Source organism: Zalophus californianus, chromosome 1 (assembly GCF_009762305.2).
Source record: "Zalophus californianus isolate mZalCal1 chromosome 1, mZalCal1.pri.v2, whole genome shotgun sequence".
Classification (NCBI taxonomy): Eukaryota; Metazoa; Chordata; class Mammalia; order Carnivora; family Otariidae; genus Zalophus; species Zalophus californianus.
In genome coordinates, this window is record NC_045595.1 from 112484908 (window position 1) to 112503054 (window position 18147).

Genomic DNA, 18147 nt, shown 5'->3' on the forward strand with positions numbered 1-18147 from the left:
CTGGGCATGCCAGTTCTCAAGGGAGTTTGTCATAAAAGGTCCTCGCCCGTAAGGGGCCTTCGTCATCTCATCCTTCATTGCTTGTTAGTGTTGGAAAGTCCCAGTCTGGTAGTGTCTGGCCGCTGTCACAGATGAGCAGGTCTACTCATTTTTGTGGGAGACTGACAACACCGTTTTCGCTACACCATCCTTATGGCCTATGCAACAAAGTCCATTGCTTGCTTAGACAATCTTTGGAGGGAAACTTTTGTATGATAGGAGCTACACTATCTTGCCTCTCTCTTGGGACACCTCTTGCGTCTTGGATTACACCATCAAAGGGCTTACTGGTTTGAGCTGCTACTGGAATTAATAAGATCCTACTTGTCAGTGGCTGGAAGAGGGGTCCTTCAAATTGGCTGTATTTGCAAGGAAACATTTATGGAGAGCTCTCAATTGTCTGATTAGTATAATCACTAAACTTAGGGATGCCCCGAATGAGATGAAAAAAAAAAAAACCTAAGACATTAATGTCCACATCTAACATAAATTCCTTCTTAAAATCCGGCCCCATCTGCCTATTTTAACTTTCCCTGGAAGATTTACAGAGAACACTCTGGTCTAATCTCTCAGTTCAAAGTAGACAGGTTACTCAGGCTAGTCACGTACATTCTGAAAACCAGAAAGTGCATGTAGCAGAAGCACCTGGGAAGGCAGTAGGGCCTGCTTTGCTGTAATCAGGCCCTTTCAGCTTCAGGAATTTGTGGGCAGTACCTTCGTAGATGTGTCCTAGACTCCGCCACTGCAAAACCCATGTCTCCTGAACAGCAGATCTTCTGAATTGAAAAGCCTTTTTTCCTCCACTTTCAGAAGATCCCACCAAATTCAGAGAAGAATTAGCTTATTGGCTATTCCCAGGCCTACTCACAGAGACCTTGATTGGCTGCTAAGGTGAGTTCTTCCACCCATGATGATACTATGGTTATTTGGCCAGACAGGCCCCTGGAGAAACCCTCCCTTCACAGAGCGAAAACAAGACCAAAATGTCTCCTAGCCCTCCTACAAATGAACCGGGGAAGGCCAATATTCAGGCACTAATGGAAGCCAAGTTTAAATTCTGTACTCAGAAAAGAAGACTTTTGTTAAAATGCTTGATATAGATTTTACAAAGGCATAAATCTTTTGATTCCTTTTTTAGTTGAAAATCTCCCTGATATAAAAAAATAAAAGTTTTTGGAGTGCCTGGGTAGCTCAGTCGGTTGAGTGTCAGGTCATGATCTCACCTTCGTGGGATCGAGCCGTGTGTTGAGCCCTGCATCACAAGGCTCCACCCTCAGTGTGGAGTCTGTTTCTGTCTCTCTCTCCCCCTCTCCCCCTCCCTCTGCCGCTCTTCTTACGCTCTCTCTAAAATAAATCATCTTTAAAAAAATAAGTTTCATTAAAAAGGCAAAGCAATCTATAAATATTCAGTCTATAATCCATTTCTTTGGGGAAATTGGAAACAACTGTCTTTGTCTTACAGAGTGTTACAAAACCAGAAATGCAACTCTAGAAGTCTTTCAAGCCCACTTTTTTTTTAATTAAGTTTTAAATTTTGATTCCAGTATAGTTAACATACAGGGTTATATTAGTTTCAGGATACAATATAGTGATTCAACAATTATATACAATACTCAGTGCTCATTATGATAAGTGGACTTTTTTTTTAAAGATTATTTTAGAGAGCATGAGTGGGGGGAGGGGCAGAGGAAGAGAGAGAAAGAGAAGCAGACTACCCACTGAGGGTAGAGCCTGACAAGGGGCTGGATCTCACAACCCTGAGGTCATGACCTGAGCTGAAATCAAGAGTTGGTCCTTTAATAGACTGAGACACCCAGGTGCCCCATAAGTGTACTCTTAATTCCCTTCACATATTTCACCCATCTTCCCACCCACCTGCCCTCTGGTAACCACTTGTTTTTTGACTAGAGTCTCTTTTTTGGTTTGACTATTTTTTCCTTTGTTTTGTTTCCACATGAGTGAAATCATACGGTATTTGTCTTTCTCTGATTTCATGTAGCATAATACACTCTAGCTCCATCCATGTTGTTGCAAATGGCAGATTCCGTTCTTTTTTGTGGCTAAATGATATTCCATTGTGTATATGTACATCTTCTTTATCCATTTATCTGTGGATGGACACTTGGGCTGCTTCCATAATTTGGCTATTGTAAATATGCTGCAATAAACATAGGGGTACATGTATCCTTTTGAATTAGTGTTTTTATATTTTTTTGGGTAAATACCCAGTAGTACAATTGCTGGGTCAAAGGGTAGCTCTGCTGTTTAACTTTTTGAGGAAACTCCATACTGTTCCATAGTGGCTGCACCAGTTTGCATTCCCACCAACAGTGCACAACCTTTTTTGCCACAACCTCTCCAACATGTGTTGTTTCTTGTGTTACTGATTTTAGCCATTCTGACTGATGTGAGGTGATATGTCATTGCAGTTTTGAGTTGCATTTCCCTGATGATGAGTGATGTTGAGCATCTTTTCATGTGTCTGTTGGCCATCTGGATGTCTTTTTTTTTTTTAAAGATTTTTATTTATTTATTTGACGAAGAGAGACACAGCGAGAGCAGGAACACAAGCAGGGGGAGTGGGAGAGGGAGAAGCAGGCTTCCTGCTGAGCAGGGAGCCCGATGCAGGGCTCGATCCCGGGACCCTGGGACCATGACCTGAGCCGAAGGCAGATGTTTAACCAACTGAGCCACGCAAGCACCCCTGGATATCTTTTTTGGAGAAATGTCTGTGCATGTCTTCTGCCCATTTTTAATTGGATTATTTGGCTTTTGGGTGTTGAGTTGTAGCAGGTTTTTTTATAGATTTTGGATACTAACCGCTTACCAGATGTGTCATTTGCAAATATCTTCTTCCATTCAGTATTTTGTCTTTTATGTTTTTATGTCTTTTTATGTTGTTTCCTTTGCTCTGCAGAAGTTTTTTATTTTGATATAGTCCCAATACTTTATTTTTGGTTTTATTTCACCTGAGATGGTATTTTAAAAAGAGAAAAGAGGCTTTTTGAAATACAGACTGCTAAAAGTGCTGTTATGCCCAGACTAGCACCTCTGATAAGACCCAGTATGTCCCAAAAAGTTCACCTCGAAGAAAACTTGGATTCTTCCTCTGTGTCTTTGTGATGTAAATGTTCTACCCCCATCTTCTCTGGGACCTAAAAGCCATTCTTTGAAATACAAATTTAAAGAAGTTTCTCATCATCAAAACAAAAAAGAGGTTGGAAATCAGGCCTATAATGTCCTCACCACAAATACTAGTAAAAATAAAAGCTATAAGATTTTTGTTTGTATCTGTCTGTCTGTATGTCTGTCTATGTATCTAGCCAAAATTAGTTTGTAAAAGAGCTCTATTTAGTTGGTTTGAAGGCAAGCCCTAGTAAGGATTGGGCATTCTAAAACTCTTAGAAAGAAACTAACCCAAATGTTTTTCAAGTTCTGAAAAACAGATGATCTGAAAAAATATTCTGTATTGAAGCTAATTTAAGGTTGCTGGTTTAAAATAGACGTGTTTTTAACGTTACCAGCATTAAAATTAAAACTTTTATTCTGCGTGGTTTTACTTAGAGTCAAATAAGCTGATGTTATCTATGTTACAAAATGTTTACAAAAATAATCATCATAGCTTGGGAGGATGACTGACTTTGCTATCTCTTGAAGTTTTTATGGGTGACAAGCATACTTGTTAAGAACAAGTAAATTGAATAGATGTAAATAAGAAAAAAATTTTTAGGTCAACTTTTTAAACAGTTTCCCCCAGATCTTTTTGGTAACCCTGAAACTTTGAAGTTTTGCTAAGTTTAAGTGATGAATTATGTTGAATTCATTGAATATCTAGGTCATTTCCAAATTAAACAAAATAAGAAACATTAATTACTAAGCATAAGTTTATCTACTTTTGGCTTCCTTATTACAGAGAAACTAAAAATCAATTTCGGTCTGTTAGTAAACATGTTTTGTGCTTTATTAAAAGATTACATACACTATGAAGAAACTCATGTTCCTAGAAATTATAAAATGCATTCATAAATTTGCCAGTGTAAAAATTACTGGTGTAACAGTAATTCACAATTGCTTACTAGTTTTCCCTAGAAATTAAATTTTCTAAGGGTGAGGAATTCTAATATGTGGTATTAAATGTACTAGAAATAAGAGAAACAACTCTGTATGCAAGGAAAGTAAGATACAGGTTTTTGGTAAGAAAAAGTATGAGATATAAAAAAATACATTTTTGTTGAGGGAAAAGAAAACAATTTTGTCCTAAAGTGAGGCTAATTATTTGAAGAGGGAAAACTTAGGACAAAATCTGAATGTAAAAAAAGTTGTAGAAGCTTCATAGCAAAGGAGCCTTTGGAAAGGAATTTTATTTGTGGTCATTACTGGCTAAGATTAAATTTATTTAAGAATGAGTTTTATCATTTGTACACTAGTACAAAATTAGAATTTTTTTTTTCTGTTAAAAGGAAAAAATTTTCTTAGGTTATTGATTTGCTTTTTATAAGAGTTGTAAACAGTTTTCCTTTACCTTTCATGTAATCTGCCTAGAAACACAAAGATGCTGTTTTGTCTCTGTTGGGTCTTTATCAAAAAATCCTGAGCCTTCTTGCTCACAACTATATAACGTTCTGTACTTGCTTTTGAAATCTTTTCTCACTTTGGTTAAATAGATAAGTATTGTTTCAGAATGATCTGTGAGCCCATTTAATCAAATGTTCAAACGTTTTGATATTTTTTTGAGAAACCTGCCAAATTCAAAGTCTAAAATGAAATCTTTTAACCACACTCTGAAATATTCCAGAGGGCCAACGGAACATTTCAAAAGATTTGTTCTCTTTATACAAAGGGAGGTATATTACACTAATTAGGCTTGTTATGTTCAATTACATGGGAAGCACTGGCAATAAGTGATACTAAACCCTCTTAAGTTATATTTGTATAGTTATTAAGTGTTTAGAAAATTGTATGAAATCTGATATGTCCTAGTATGTTGTTATCTCAATGTTTTATGTGTCACAGAAACAACCAAATTTACTTGTCCACTGCATTATAATTCATTCTAATCAGCTATATCACTGTGGTCATTTTTAAGTCTTTTATCATTTATAGACACATATACTTTTACTCAGATGTTTTCACAAAAGCTTCCGTGCAGATGTGTTTCATCTTCAGTGAGACTCGTGGAAGGAACTCTGAGTACAGGTTTCTTTTGATGACCTTGATTATAAAACTGAACGGGGTAAGAATTTCTGAAACTAGTGGAAAAACTAGATTCAGGCAGAACAAGAATTAGTAACATGGGACTGAATGAACTGAAGAGGATGACTATAATTTCTGTGACATTTCTGTTACCCATTAATGATTTTTTTAATATTTTGATTTTTTTTTTCAGATTTAAGGGAAAGTTTTTCTCTTATGCTATGACTTACAGCAATTTGATAAATATTTCAGTTTGTTCACAAAGGTATATTTTACCTTTTTCTCTCTACTTGATCTTTCCAGACTTCCTAAAGCTTTCAGTGAGTATTCTTACATTTTCATAACAATTTTTTATTTGCATAAGTTCAATAAAAATTTGTTCTCCTTGTAACAGGACACAATTGGAAACACTGGTTATATTACCACGGTTTTCACTGGAATATTGTATTTGAGGGAGACATGAATAGACTCAGACATGGCCACACAACTTAAGGGTGACTTTTGGAAAGTCTTGCTTACAGGGTTCCAAGCAGCCTTACTAGGTGAGTAAGCATGGTCACTACATTGTGGGTATAAGAACTTCAGGATATTCTGGGGACCTCAAGAAGAAAGGAATTAACCCCTTTAAACTATAAGTATTGTAGGCAAAGTCTCATGGCAAGTAATTTGGCTTGGCTTCTGAACTTCAGAGGCTATTAAAAGTTCAGTCAGAAGATTCCTTACAAAAAGTTCAAGCAAAGCAGATTTAAAAGAGCCTTTAGGATCAATCACTATTCTTGCTGTACTTATATAAAATAATCAGGCCAAGTTTCCTATTTATTTTGCAAACAGATTAGCCTTAATCTGGCTATCTTTGGTAAAAATAAGGGTGATTATAGAGAGAAAAATTTGTTTCACTAACACACCTTTGTGGATATTAGATTCTAACACAGTTCATTATAAACTGGACTAGATCCTGATTTCTTTGTTTCCTCCAATGCCTGGCTACAACTCTCCAAATGAACGTCTTTGATTTCTTTGCCATCCTTTTGACTTGGAATCATTTGAGAACTAAAACTGGCCTTTTCCCTGAAGCCCTGCAAACTGAATATGAACAACTTGGTGTAAAATTCAGAGAAATCACAACAGCTCATTTATAGACAATCTTCATGCCTGTTGTTCTATGGGCCACTCAAAACGATCACCAGAAATACCCAAACTACAAAGAAAACCTGTCAGATCACCACCACCACCCCTAAAAGCACCTATCTGAAGATGCTGTAACCCTGCATCTAGAAATCCTCTCGACTATCTACCCTCAGTACTCAGAAACTGGTTTATAAATTTGATCCAGTCCTTAGCCATTGTTTTTTTTATTTCCATAGAAATGCCTCTTATCTGATTATTTGAACCATAGGCTTAACTTTGAGAAGACACCTACATTACTATGTCCTGAAATGAGTTTAACTGAATTGACCTATTGTCAGAACTAAGAGATTCAACAAGAAGGAACAATCTACAGCTCAGTTTGTAATATGTGAAACTTCCAGGAAAGCTTCAGTGGTAGGGACTGTAGAGGCCAAGGGCAGGCCACCCCAAAAATGTCCCCTTTGGCATATTGATTATTTTAAATAAAAGTTACTTAAGAGACAGACTATACAAGAGGGACACTCATATCCCCTTCTGTCTTCCTGAAAGCAGGAAATAAATCTCCCATGTGAAAAGGTACCCTTTTTATACCACACGGTAAAGAGACATCGTAATTTAAGAGCTAAGAAGGTTACACAGACAACCCTGGTTACTTGTTATTAATTTACTCCCTCAGTCCAGATTCTGTTTAGAATTCCTTACTAATTGAGGCTCCCAAAGTTAAGTTTTATTTGTCCTGCCAATTCCTTATAGATTTATACTCTGTTTATAAAGCATAAAAAACTGCCTGCCTTGGTCATTTCTTTGGGTCTCAACTGCATTATTAGGCCTCTCTGGTTTTTTTCCTCCTGTTAATCTGTCTCATATCAATTAAAGTCTTAGACCAGATGGAAGAACTTTGATGGGTAGAAGAAAATTTGAATTCCTCCCCTACAAATACGAATTTTGAAAGGCAAATGATGGCCATGTTTCCTGGATCACTTCTTCCTGCCTTGGGGAGGTACTCTACTGAATTTGATTATGGTACATACTGTGCTTACTTTTATAAATTAATTTAGGGCACTACTGGGTGCAAATTGTTAGAATTTCAGTTACATCACTATCCCATTTGCAGACACTTGGCTTTATCCATGAAGCACTATATATTTATAAAATTTGAATTAAGCAATATTGAGTTAATTTTATTCAGTTTAGCACAAATTTTGCAAATGTATACAAATCTCTACAAACATACTGAACACATTTTATATAGAAATGTAAACATTTAAAAGTAGAGCTTGGAATGATAAAAAGTAGTAAAGTTCCTCTTAACTGATAACATGTTCCCTACAATTTGCTTTCATTGCGATATATTATCTTTTTTACATCCTAGGTAGAAGGAATTTAGCAATAGAAAAGGGTTGGTTGCACTACGTTCAGAGTAATGAGAAATACAGAGGTGAGACCGTTAATTTTTGTTTTGTTTTGCTAAACACTTATTGATCCAATTACAGCATACACTAACTGTTTTTTACATTTTAGGGTTGAAACCCTGAGAAACCCATGGAGGAAACTGTTTAGCACTGAGCAGAGTTCAGTGTATGCTTATGTTCCCAGAATTAAAGCATCTTGTAATTTTTGAGTATGGTAATTGCAGGCTTTCTCAAATATTAGACTACCTTATACCTTACCTATTTTACCAGAGTAATTATTTAGGCTATTTAGTATAGTCACTTTGTTTATAATTTGGTATAAGCAGATCCTTTTTTCTTTTCAGGAATTATTAAGCTCTGTCGGTGCCACTGCTGAACCTTCCTCAGTTCCAGAGGCTTCTTCTGGCATCTGTAGCTCTTGACAGTGGTACTTCACTTTAAGTGGTTTACCAGGGTACCAGACCAAGTGAATACGACAGGGAATGATTTCCTAGAAAATAAGAGTTCTCAAATATTGTGATCTGCAGAAATTTCTGGTGAACATAGTTCTGTACTGTAGGAGTGCTGGCCATACTGACTCCGCCTCTGGCCCCGTCTTGTTCACGTCCCGGCAGTGACCTCCCTCGGGAACATGTTCCAGGCCCCTCGGAGGTAATGTGTGCCCTGCGCCGAATGCAGGGAGGCTTGTTTTGATCACTAGTAGAGATCCCCCCCAACCCCGCACAGATGGTGCCATGAGGTCTGTTAAAATATCAGACCCTTAAGCTCACCACAATGGCCACTGCACATCCCCTTGTTCTATCAGATCTGTGAATAAACAGTCTGGACTTTGCAGAGAAGAGCTGCGCAGTGCCTCGATCCCTGCCTGCCGACCCCCCTTGGCAACAAGTTACTCTGAATCAAACTCTCTGTAAATGTGGAGCTGCCTGCTTTGCTTTTTGGTCTCAAGGGGCCTTCTCAGTTTGGACCATACTTTACTGCCCCCGCCCCCCCAACACCGTGTAACATACATTCAATTTTGTTTTACCTGTGTCGAGAATTCATGGAGTAGAACGGTATAATCAAAATCAACTCCATCATCATTTGTTTTCTAGAGAAAGAGAAAAAGAGTGAGTGTAATAAATAGGGTAGATTTATGTTAGTTCAGAGTTTGGAAGGCTTATATCTTAAATTCCTGGTTGGATGAGTGCCTTGAAATCTCCTGCTGCCTCTTCAATTTGAGCCTCAGTTCCTCTGGTAGAAGCCTGCATTGAGATATGAAAGTCATGGATTCTCACTGTTTTGTCACCGAGTTAGATGAAAATCTAGTTGAATATCTTTCCATCACTTTTGCTCTCTAATAAGTATGGTTTTGGTAGAGGCTAAGTTCTGTGGGAACAGGGAGAATCTTTTGACAACCTTTGGAATCTAGATACTGTCTATGCACCTCCATTTGAATATGTTAGCCTTGATATATATGTTTAAAAATTGGTTTTACTTATAAACTTGAAGTGTTTTTTTCAGGACAGTGCCTTCTTAGTCTGTTTTTGAAAATAGCATTTCTGGAGGAAATCATAGCAGTCCCTAGATTTTAGGCAAAAAAGAGGAAATCCTGAAACAAATGATGGGTTTCCAACTCCATTTGATAAACTACTTTGCTAAATACACTGAGTGTTACGTATTTTTTAATACAAAAACTTGGGTTATTATAATGTTTGTAAACCCTGTGCCATTTAATTAAGACCTTCCTCAATAACATTATGAAACCTTTCCATTTTTGTTTTTATAGATTATTCTTCCTCCAGGAGGAAGCACCCTTACACCAACCCTACAAAACTGCAGCAGGGGACACTGCATGCTCCGGCCTGGCAAAGTAGCCCAGGCTTGGGCTGCCCTCACCAATGCATGCTCTGCCAAGTAGTAATTATTTTTAATGTTATTCAGAAATAATCTCCTTGGCTTCTGTTCAAATTATCACAAATGCCAAATCCTTATAATCCAAATTGATGATTTACTGTTACATTTTCCAGTAACTCAGCACTTTAATCTTCCTAGAGACAGACTAGAAGTGTTTTGTTTGTGCCCTTTTATTACTCATGATCCCCACCAGAACCCGTGTGGTTTTAGTAGAGAGTAAGCAGGCTTAAATTATTCATATATACCATCCAAAGTAGACTTCCTACTCGACTAAATAATAAGGTCGGTAAGAAGGCTTCTATAATGCACCCTCGGTTGGGGGGGGCGCCTCCAGGCAGGGTAAGGCCTCAGGCTGGTTGCTACAGGATAATTTGGGGTGCTGACAGTGTCTGGTATTGACTCTTAAGAGTTGAAACAATGCTTTTACTTTTCTCAATTCATATTAAAGGCTAAGGGTGTGAGGAAAGTCCTCATCTGTTTTTGTTTTTGTTTCTCTAGCCAGCAAATATCTATCTCCCTTGCCCTTGGTACAGTCGTCATGGCATTAGGAATGGCATCTGTCCTCAGTTCTAAAGTGGTAATTGTGCCGGTCAGTATTTTAGTCTTGTTCCTCCCAGGCCTTGTTCATCTGGAGCTATGAGTTTGTAACCCTGCCCTTCCTTACATTATTGCATTAAAAGGGGACTTTAACCCTGAGTGTAAAGAAAGTAATTCCCACTGAAAAAGCTTTTGGAAAAACTAATCTTCACACTTTCCTGAGCCACCTTGAGCCACAGAGCACCTCCAGTCACCTCCTGCTTCTGTACTGTCTTGGCTTTCTCAGCCCTACTATCCTGTATCTAGTCTTCTAGAACAGTATATAGATCTTTTTTTTTTTTTTTTTTTTTTTAGAACAGTATATAGATCTGATCGTAGTGACTTTTTAGTTTCTTGTTTTGCTTGTTGCTGGTTGCTTCTTTTGCTGAGAGATCATGCGAATCCTTAGTGGCTACACAGTAGCAGAATCCAGAAATCTCTGCGGATATGTGCATACTTTTCTTTAAGGAAACTCTAAATTGTATCAACTTTGAGACCAAATTTACCAATTGCTGCAGTGATTTAGATTTGTGTTAATTTCAAGGACTTCATTAAGTTTCTTAATCCTCATTTAATAGGCCCTAAGAGATGAAGTGATTTGCCTTAGGTGGCCCAGCAAGCCAGTTGCATATTCAATTTTTATTTATCTAAAACCCAAACTTCACACGGTAAAAAAAGCCAAAGCTTCTACTTAAGTGACCATACTCCCTCTGCATTTTTGTTTTCTTAACTCTACAGTTACTTTTATACCAATTTCCCCACCGTAGGTTGGGAGAGTGATATTGATGGACAGATGAGAGGCATCAAAGACTGGCTAGAACAAGACAGAAGTGGAGCTGCTGTATTTGGACCATACTATGTCCTGGTGGTTGTTGGTCTGCTAATGTGTCATGTACAATTGCCAATGAAAAGAAAACACTGATGTTAAGAGATCCTAAGGAGTAGGAAGAAGGAAAAATAGGAAGATCCCAAGCTCATCTCATTCCGTGGACACAATGAAGCAACAACTGCATGGATTGCAGCTAACTCTGAAAACAACCCGAAGACTGGCAGAGATTGTGACAGCTGGCTGTAGAGAGAAGGCTGCATCAGAAAGAGGTGGAGACATGGTGGGGAACCAGGCCCCTGACAATGACTAATCACAAATGGCAGTGATATCACAAGCACAGAAGAGTGAAAAGATCAGACCTCACACCAGACCCCCTGGCCCTGGGGATCCACCCTGGAAAGAAGAGTCCCCATAATATTTAGCTATGAAATCAGTGGGGCTTAGCTCTGGGAGAGATGGAGGGCTACAGGAAATGAAGCCCTTCAAGAGCCAGGACACTAAATAATAAGGTCCAAGACAGCGCAGAGGGAGCACTTTGCAAAACACCTGGGGTATACTTGAAGGGGATTTATTGACTAATTTTAGGACATCTGCCAAAGGGATCTACAGGAGATTTCTCCAGGAACAAAAGTGGTGGATGCCATTTTCTTGCCCTCCCCAGCCTAGGGAGCCAGATGCTTATGGGAGCCAGTTCTAATACTTTCCATCTACCTTGCTAGGACCCTGTGCCCACCCTGGAGTTCCCCTGCAGACCCACCACACCCAGCAGGCAACACTGGTAAGAACTGGTGCCCCTCCTAAGCGACTCCTGCCCTGGGGACAGGAGGCAGAGATAACCCTACAAACCAGCATGCCCACAGTTCTTGGGGCTGGGCCTCTTTGCTGACTGTGCAGGGAGGAGGCCCTGTACTTTGGGGTGCCCACAGCTTCTGCAGTGGCTAACTGCATCCAGCCATGCTGAGGACCGGCCCTGCCCACCGGTGACCCCACAACTGCTGTAGACAGGACCCTCAACAGCATGGAGAGCAAATCCTGCCCTGTGTGCCTGCAACAGATGCACTGAGGGCCATCTGAGGGCCAACCAGTGGCATGCCCACAGCAATCACACCTTATCAAAAACAGGAGGGTACATGCAGCCCACACAGGGGACATCCCTGGAGCACCCAGTTCTGAAGACTCGGGTAGGGGGACTGTGTACAGGACACCACAGGACTGCTTCTACACAAGACCACTAATTTCAAGACCAGAAGACTTAGACAAAATGAGGAGACAGAAGAATATATCCCAAATGTAAGAATAAGACAAAATCACAGAAAAAGAGATCAAAGTAATGGCCATAAAGAAACTCACTGTACTTGAAAAAAGTGGATGAACTCAATGAGGACTTCAACAAAAATGATAGAAAATATAAAAAAGAACCAGAGATGAAGAATTCAATACCTGAAATGAAAAATACCCTAAAGGAAACAGCAGATTAGAGGAGGCAGAAGAACGGATCAGTGACCTGGAAGACCAGGTAAAGGGAAGCACCCAAGCAAGCTGAACAGCAAAAAGAAAAAAAGACTAAACAATAAGAGTAGGTTAAGGGACCTCTGTGACCTCATCAGGCATAATTACATTGGCGTCACAGGGATCCCAGAAGGAGAAGAGAGGGGAAAAGGGGGTAGAAAACTTATGAAAATAGCTGAAAACCTCCCTAAATCTGAGGAAACAGACATCCAAATCCGGAAATCACAGAGAGCCCTAAATAAGATGAACAAAGAATGTCCACACCAAGACACATAATAGTTACAATGACAAAAAGTGATGACTAAGAGAACTTTTAAGGCAGCAAGAGAAAACAAATAGTTCCACACAAGGAAAACCCCATTAGGCTGAGAGCTAATATTTCAGCAGGAACTTTGCAGACCAGAAGATGGTATGATGCACCAAAGTGCTGAAAGGAAAAAAAAAACTATAACTAAGAATACCTGACAAGGTCATCATTCAGAATTGAAGGAGAGATAAAGATTTTCCCGGACAAACAAAAATCAAAGGATTTCATTACCACTAGCCAGCCTTAGAAAAAAATGTTAAAGGGAATTCTTTAAAAAGAAAAGGCCATAACTAGGAGAAAATGATGAAAATTTCACTGGTAAAAACAAATAGTAAAGGTAATAGATTAGTCACTAATAAAACCAGTATGGAAGTTAAAACGCAAAAGTAGTAAATTCAATTTATCTACAAGCTAGTCAAGAGATACTAAAAAATATGCAAAATAAGAGTAAAAATTTAGTGCTTTTAGAATGTGCTCAAACTTAAGTGACCATCAACTTTAGATTGCTATACAAATAGGATGTTATACATGAATACCATGGTAACCACAAATCAAAAATCTGTAATAGATACACAAAATGTAAAGAGAAAGCAATTCAAGAATAACACTAAGGAAAGCCATTAAGCCACAGGGGAAGAGAGCAAGAGAAGGAAGGAACCCAGAGAACTGCAAAAATAACCAGAAAAAAAATTAACAAAATAGCAATAAGTATATGCCTATCAATAATTACTTTAAATTTAAATGCTCTAAAGGCTCCAATCAAAAGACAGAGGGTGACTGAATGGATAAAAAAACAAGACCCAACTATATGCTGCCTACAAGAGACTTGCTTCACACCTAAAGACACATGCAGACTGAAACTGAAGGAATGGAAAAAGACACTGCATGCAAATGGAAGTAACAAAAAAGCCAGGGTAGCAATACTTAGACAAGATAGACTTTAAAACAGACTGTAGCAAGAGATAAAGAAGGGCATTACATAATGATAAATCAATTCCACAAGAGCACAGAACATTGTAAACATCTATGCAATATAGGAGCACATAAATACATGAAGCAAATATTAGCAGACATAAAGGGAGGAACACAATAATAGTAGGGAACTTTAACACCCCACTTACATCAGTGAATGTATCATTCAGAGAGAAAATCAATTAAGGAAACAAGGTTTTGATCAACATATTACACCAGATGGGACTTAAATTTGTTGAAACCTTGTGCCCTAAAATGTGTTCTATCCTGGAGAATGTTTCATGTGCTCCTTGAAAAATGTGTATTCTGCTGTTTTTGGATGGAATATACCGTGTATACAGAACAGACAAAGCTCAAAGTCATTAGAAGGAAATAAAGATTAGACAGAAATAAGACAAAAAAAAACAAAAAAAACAAAACCAAAAAACCCACCAAAACATAGAAAAGATCAATGAAGCCAAGACCTGGTTCTTTGAAAAGATAAAATTCATTAACCTTTAGCCAGACTCATTAACAAGGAGAGAAGATGCAAATAAAATCAGAAATGAAAGAGGAGAAATAATAACTGACACCACAGAAATACAAAGGTTTATAAGAGATAAGAAAAATTAAATGCCAACAAATTGGACAACCTAAATGTGTAAATTCCTAGAAAAATACAATCTTCCAAAACTGAATCAAAGAAAGAAAAATCAGAAGAGACTGATTACTAGTAACAAAATTGAATCAGTTAAAAAAAAAAAAATCTCCCCACAAGCAAAAGTCCAGGACCAGAAGTCTTCACAGATGAATTCTACCAAACATTTAAAGAAGAATTAATATGAATTCTTTTCAAACTATTAAAAAAATAGAAGGGGAAGGAAAATTAGCAAGTTCACCTGAGTCCAGAATTACCCTGATGCCAAAACCAAAGAAATTACAAGAAAAGTATACGCCAGTAAGCCTAATAAATATAGATGTAAAAATACTCAACAAAATATTAGCGAACTAAATTAATACATTAAAAGGATCATTCATCACAATCAAGTGGGATTTATTCCAGGGATGCAAGGGTGATTCAATATTTGCAAATCAATGTGATACATCACATTAACAAGAGGAAGGATAAAAACCATATGATCAGTTTAATAGATGCAGAGAAGATACTTAGCAAATTCAACATCTGGTCCTGATAAAAAACTCTCAACAAAGTAGGCTTAAAGGGAACATATCTCAACATAATAAAGGACACATATGAAAAACCCACAGCAAACATCATACTGAATATTGAAAAACTGAAAAGTTTTTCTTTAAGATCAGGAACAAGACAAGGATATGCAGTCTCGCCACTTTTATTCAACATAAAGTCATATGAAGTCCTAGCTGCAGCAGTCAGAAAAGAAAAAAGAATAAAAGGCATCCAATTTAGTAAAGAGGAAGTAAAACTTTCCATATTTTCAGATGACATGATACTCTATATAATAAACCCTAAAGACACCACCAAAAAACTATTGAACTTATAAATGACTTCAGTAAATTTGCAGGATACAAAATTAATATACAGAAATCTGTTGCATTTCTGTACACTAATAACGAATTAGCAGAAAGCAAAATCAAGAAAACATTCCATCCACTAAAAGAATAAAGTACCTAGGAATTGATTTAAACAAGGAAGTTAGAGATGTATACTCTGAAATCTACAAGATATTGATGAAAGAAGTTGAAGATGACACAAATGGAAAGGTATACCATCCTCATGAATATTGGAAGAATGAGTACCATTAAAATGTCCCTACTACCCAAAGCAATCTACAAAATTAGTGCAATCCCTATCAAAATGCCAACAGTATTTTTCATAGAAGTAGACCAAATAATCTTAAATTTTGTTTGGAACCACAAAGGACTCCAAATAGCCAAAGCAGTCTTGAGAAAGAAGAAAGCTGGAAGTATCCCAATTCCAGATTTCACGATATACTACAAAGCCATAGTATTCAAAACAGTATGATACTAGCACAAATATAGACACATACATTGGTGGAATAGGATAAAGAGCCCAGAAATAAACCCACACTTATATGGTCAATCTACAACAAAGAAAGCAAGAATATACAATGGGGAAAGAGAGTCTTTTCAAGAAGTGATGCTGGGAAAACTGAACAGCTACATGCAAAAGAATGAAACCTGGACTTTTTTACACCATAAACAAAAATAAACTCAAAATGGATTAAAGAGCCAAAAATGTGAGATGTGAAACCATAAAACTACTAAAAGAAAACATCACCATCAACAAAATGAAAAGGCAACTTACTGAATGGGAGAAGATATTTCTAAAAGATTTATCCAATAAGGGGTTAATATCTAAAATATATAAAGGACTCATTCAATTCAACACCAAAACAACAAGATACTCCATGCAAATGGAAGTAACAAAAAAGCCAGGGTAGCAATACTTTTATCAGACAAAACAGACTTTAAAACAAAGACTGTATAGCAAGAGACAAAGAAGGGCACAACATAATGATAAAGCGATCAATCCTACAAGAGGAGATAATTATAAACACCTATGCAACACAGGACCACTGAAATACATTAAATATTCACAGACATAAAGGGAGAAACTGACAAATATTAAGATATAAGGTTAGAAATGCAATAATAGTTGGCCTGAGACACAACACAGAATCCGTAGTTTGAAAAGTCCCTGGGGCATATGTGAAAAACATTTATTTACTAATCCAAGAAAATGTCCTAGAGGAATAGGAATCTTCAGATTTCTCCAGAAACAAAAGTGCTGGTGGGTGCCATTTCTCTTGCCCTCCCCCAGCCTAGACAGTTGGACACGTGGAAACCAATGTTAGCACTCTCCATCTATTTTGCTAGCACAACAGGCCCTGCCCCATCCAAACACCTGCATCAGCAGGTGTCCCTCCAAAGCAGGTCTTGTCCTAACACACTCTGCAAGCAACTCTGAGCAGGGACTGGTATTACTCCAAAGTGACTCCTGCCTTGGAGAGGTGGGGAGATAACCCCACAAACCTGCAAGCCCACAGTTCCTGCAGCCAATCCTTTTTGTTACCTGCCCAGGGATCAAATCTTGCCATGCTGGGTGTGCCTGCAGGTGTGACAGAGAAGCAGATTGCAGAGACCTAGTCTGACTGCTGGCCCCATTAATATGCCTGTAGTGGCCTCAGAGAAGCCTCTCAACAGTACAGGAACTGAACCTTGTCCATAGCTGGCAAGGTGGGACATTGTAGTTGACTGGACTGAAGGTAAATGGGACTCAGCCATGACACAGAGCCCTCATAGGGGACACTCCTGGAGTGCCTGATTCTGGTGACCAGGGGGGACTGCACTACAGGGCACCAAACACCTTCTACACAAGACCACCACTTTCAAAACTAGGAGATGTAGCTCACCTCCCTTCTACACAGAAACAAGCACAGAGAGACAATGAGGGGACAGAAAAATATGTTCCAAAGGAAAGAACAACACAATCAAGGGGAAAAAGCTAAATAAAACAGATAAGTAATATGCCTGAAAAAGAATTTAAAGTAATGGTCATAAAGATATTCACTGTTCTTGAGAAAAGAGTGTATAAACTCAGTGAAAACTTCAACAAAGAGATAGTATAAAAAAAGAACCAGTCAGAGATGAAGAACTCAATGACAAAAAATAGACTAGTGGGAATCAACAGCAGATTAGAGAACGCAGAAGAATGGATCAACACTCTGGAAGACAGGGTAATGGAAAGCAAACAAGCAAAACAACAACAAAAAAGAACAGTGAAAAATGAGAATAGGTTAAGGGGACTAGGTGACATCATTGAGCATACTATTTGCATTAACGGGATCCCAGAAGGAGAAGACAGGATGAAAAGAGCAAAAAAATTTATTTGAAGAAATAATAGCTGAAAACTTCCCTAATCTAGGGAAAGAAATATATCTAGATAGAGGAAGCAGGAAGAACACTTAATAAGATGAATCTAAGGAGGTCCCCACCGAGACACATAACTGCAATGCCAAAAAGTAATGATAAAGAGAGAATTTTAAAAACAGCAAGAGAAAAGAGTTACATACAAGGGAAACCCCATAAGGCGCTCTGCTGATTTTTCAGCACAAACTTTGTGGGCCAGAAGGTGGTGGCATGATATATTCAAAGTGCTGAAAGGAAAAAATCTGCTACCAAGAATACTGTACTCAGCAATGTTATTGTTCAGAATAGGAGAGAATTTCCCAAACAAAAGTCAAAGGAGTTCATGACCACTGAACTAGCCTTACAAAAAAAAAAAAGAAAAAAAAAAAGTTAAA

General features: G+C 38.0%; 1 protein-coding gene across 1 annotated transcript in view; it reads right to left on the reverse strand.

Annotated features, from left to right (window-relative positions):
• Positions 1-7525: 7525 nt before the first annotated feature.
• RARRES1 (retinoic acid receptor responder 1) overlaps positions 7526-18147 on the reverse strand; it is a 47899-nt gene continuing 37277 nt past the window's right edge. The window contains 2 exon segments of the mRNA XM_027586835.2: positions 7526-8262; positions 8800-8862. Of these exon segments, the coding sequence (XP_027442636.2) occupies positions 8113-8262; positions 8800-8862 (213 nt within the window). The 3' untranslated portion in view covers positions 7526-8112.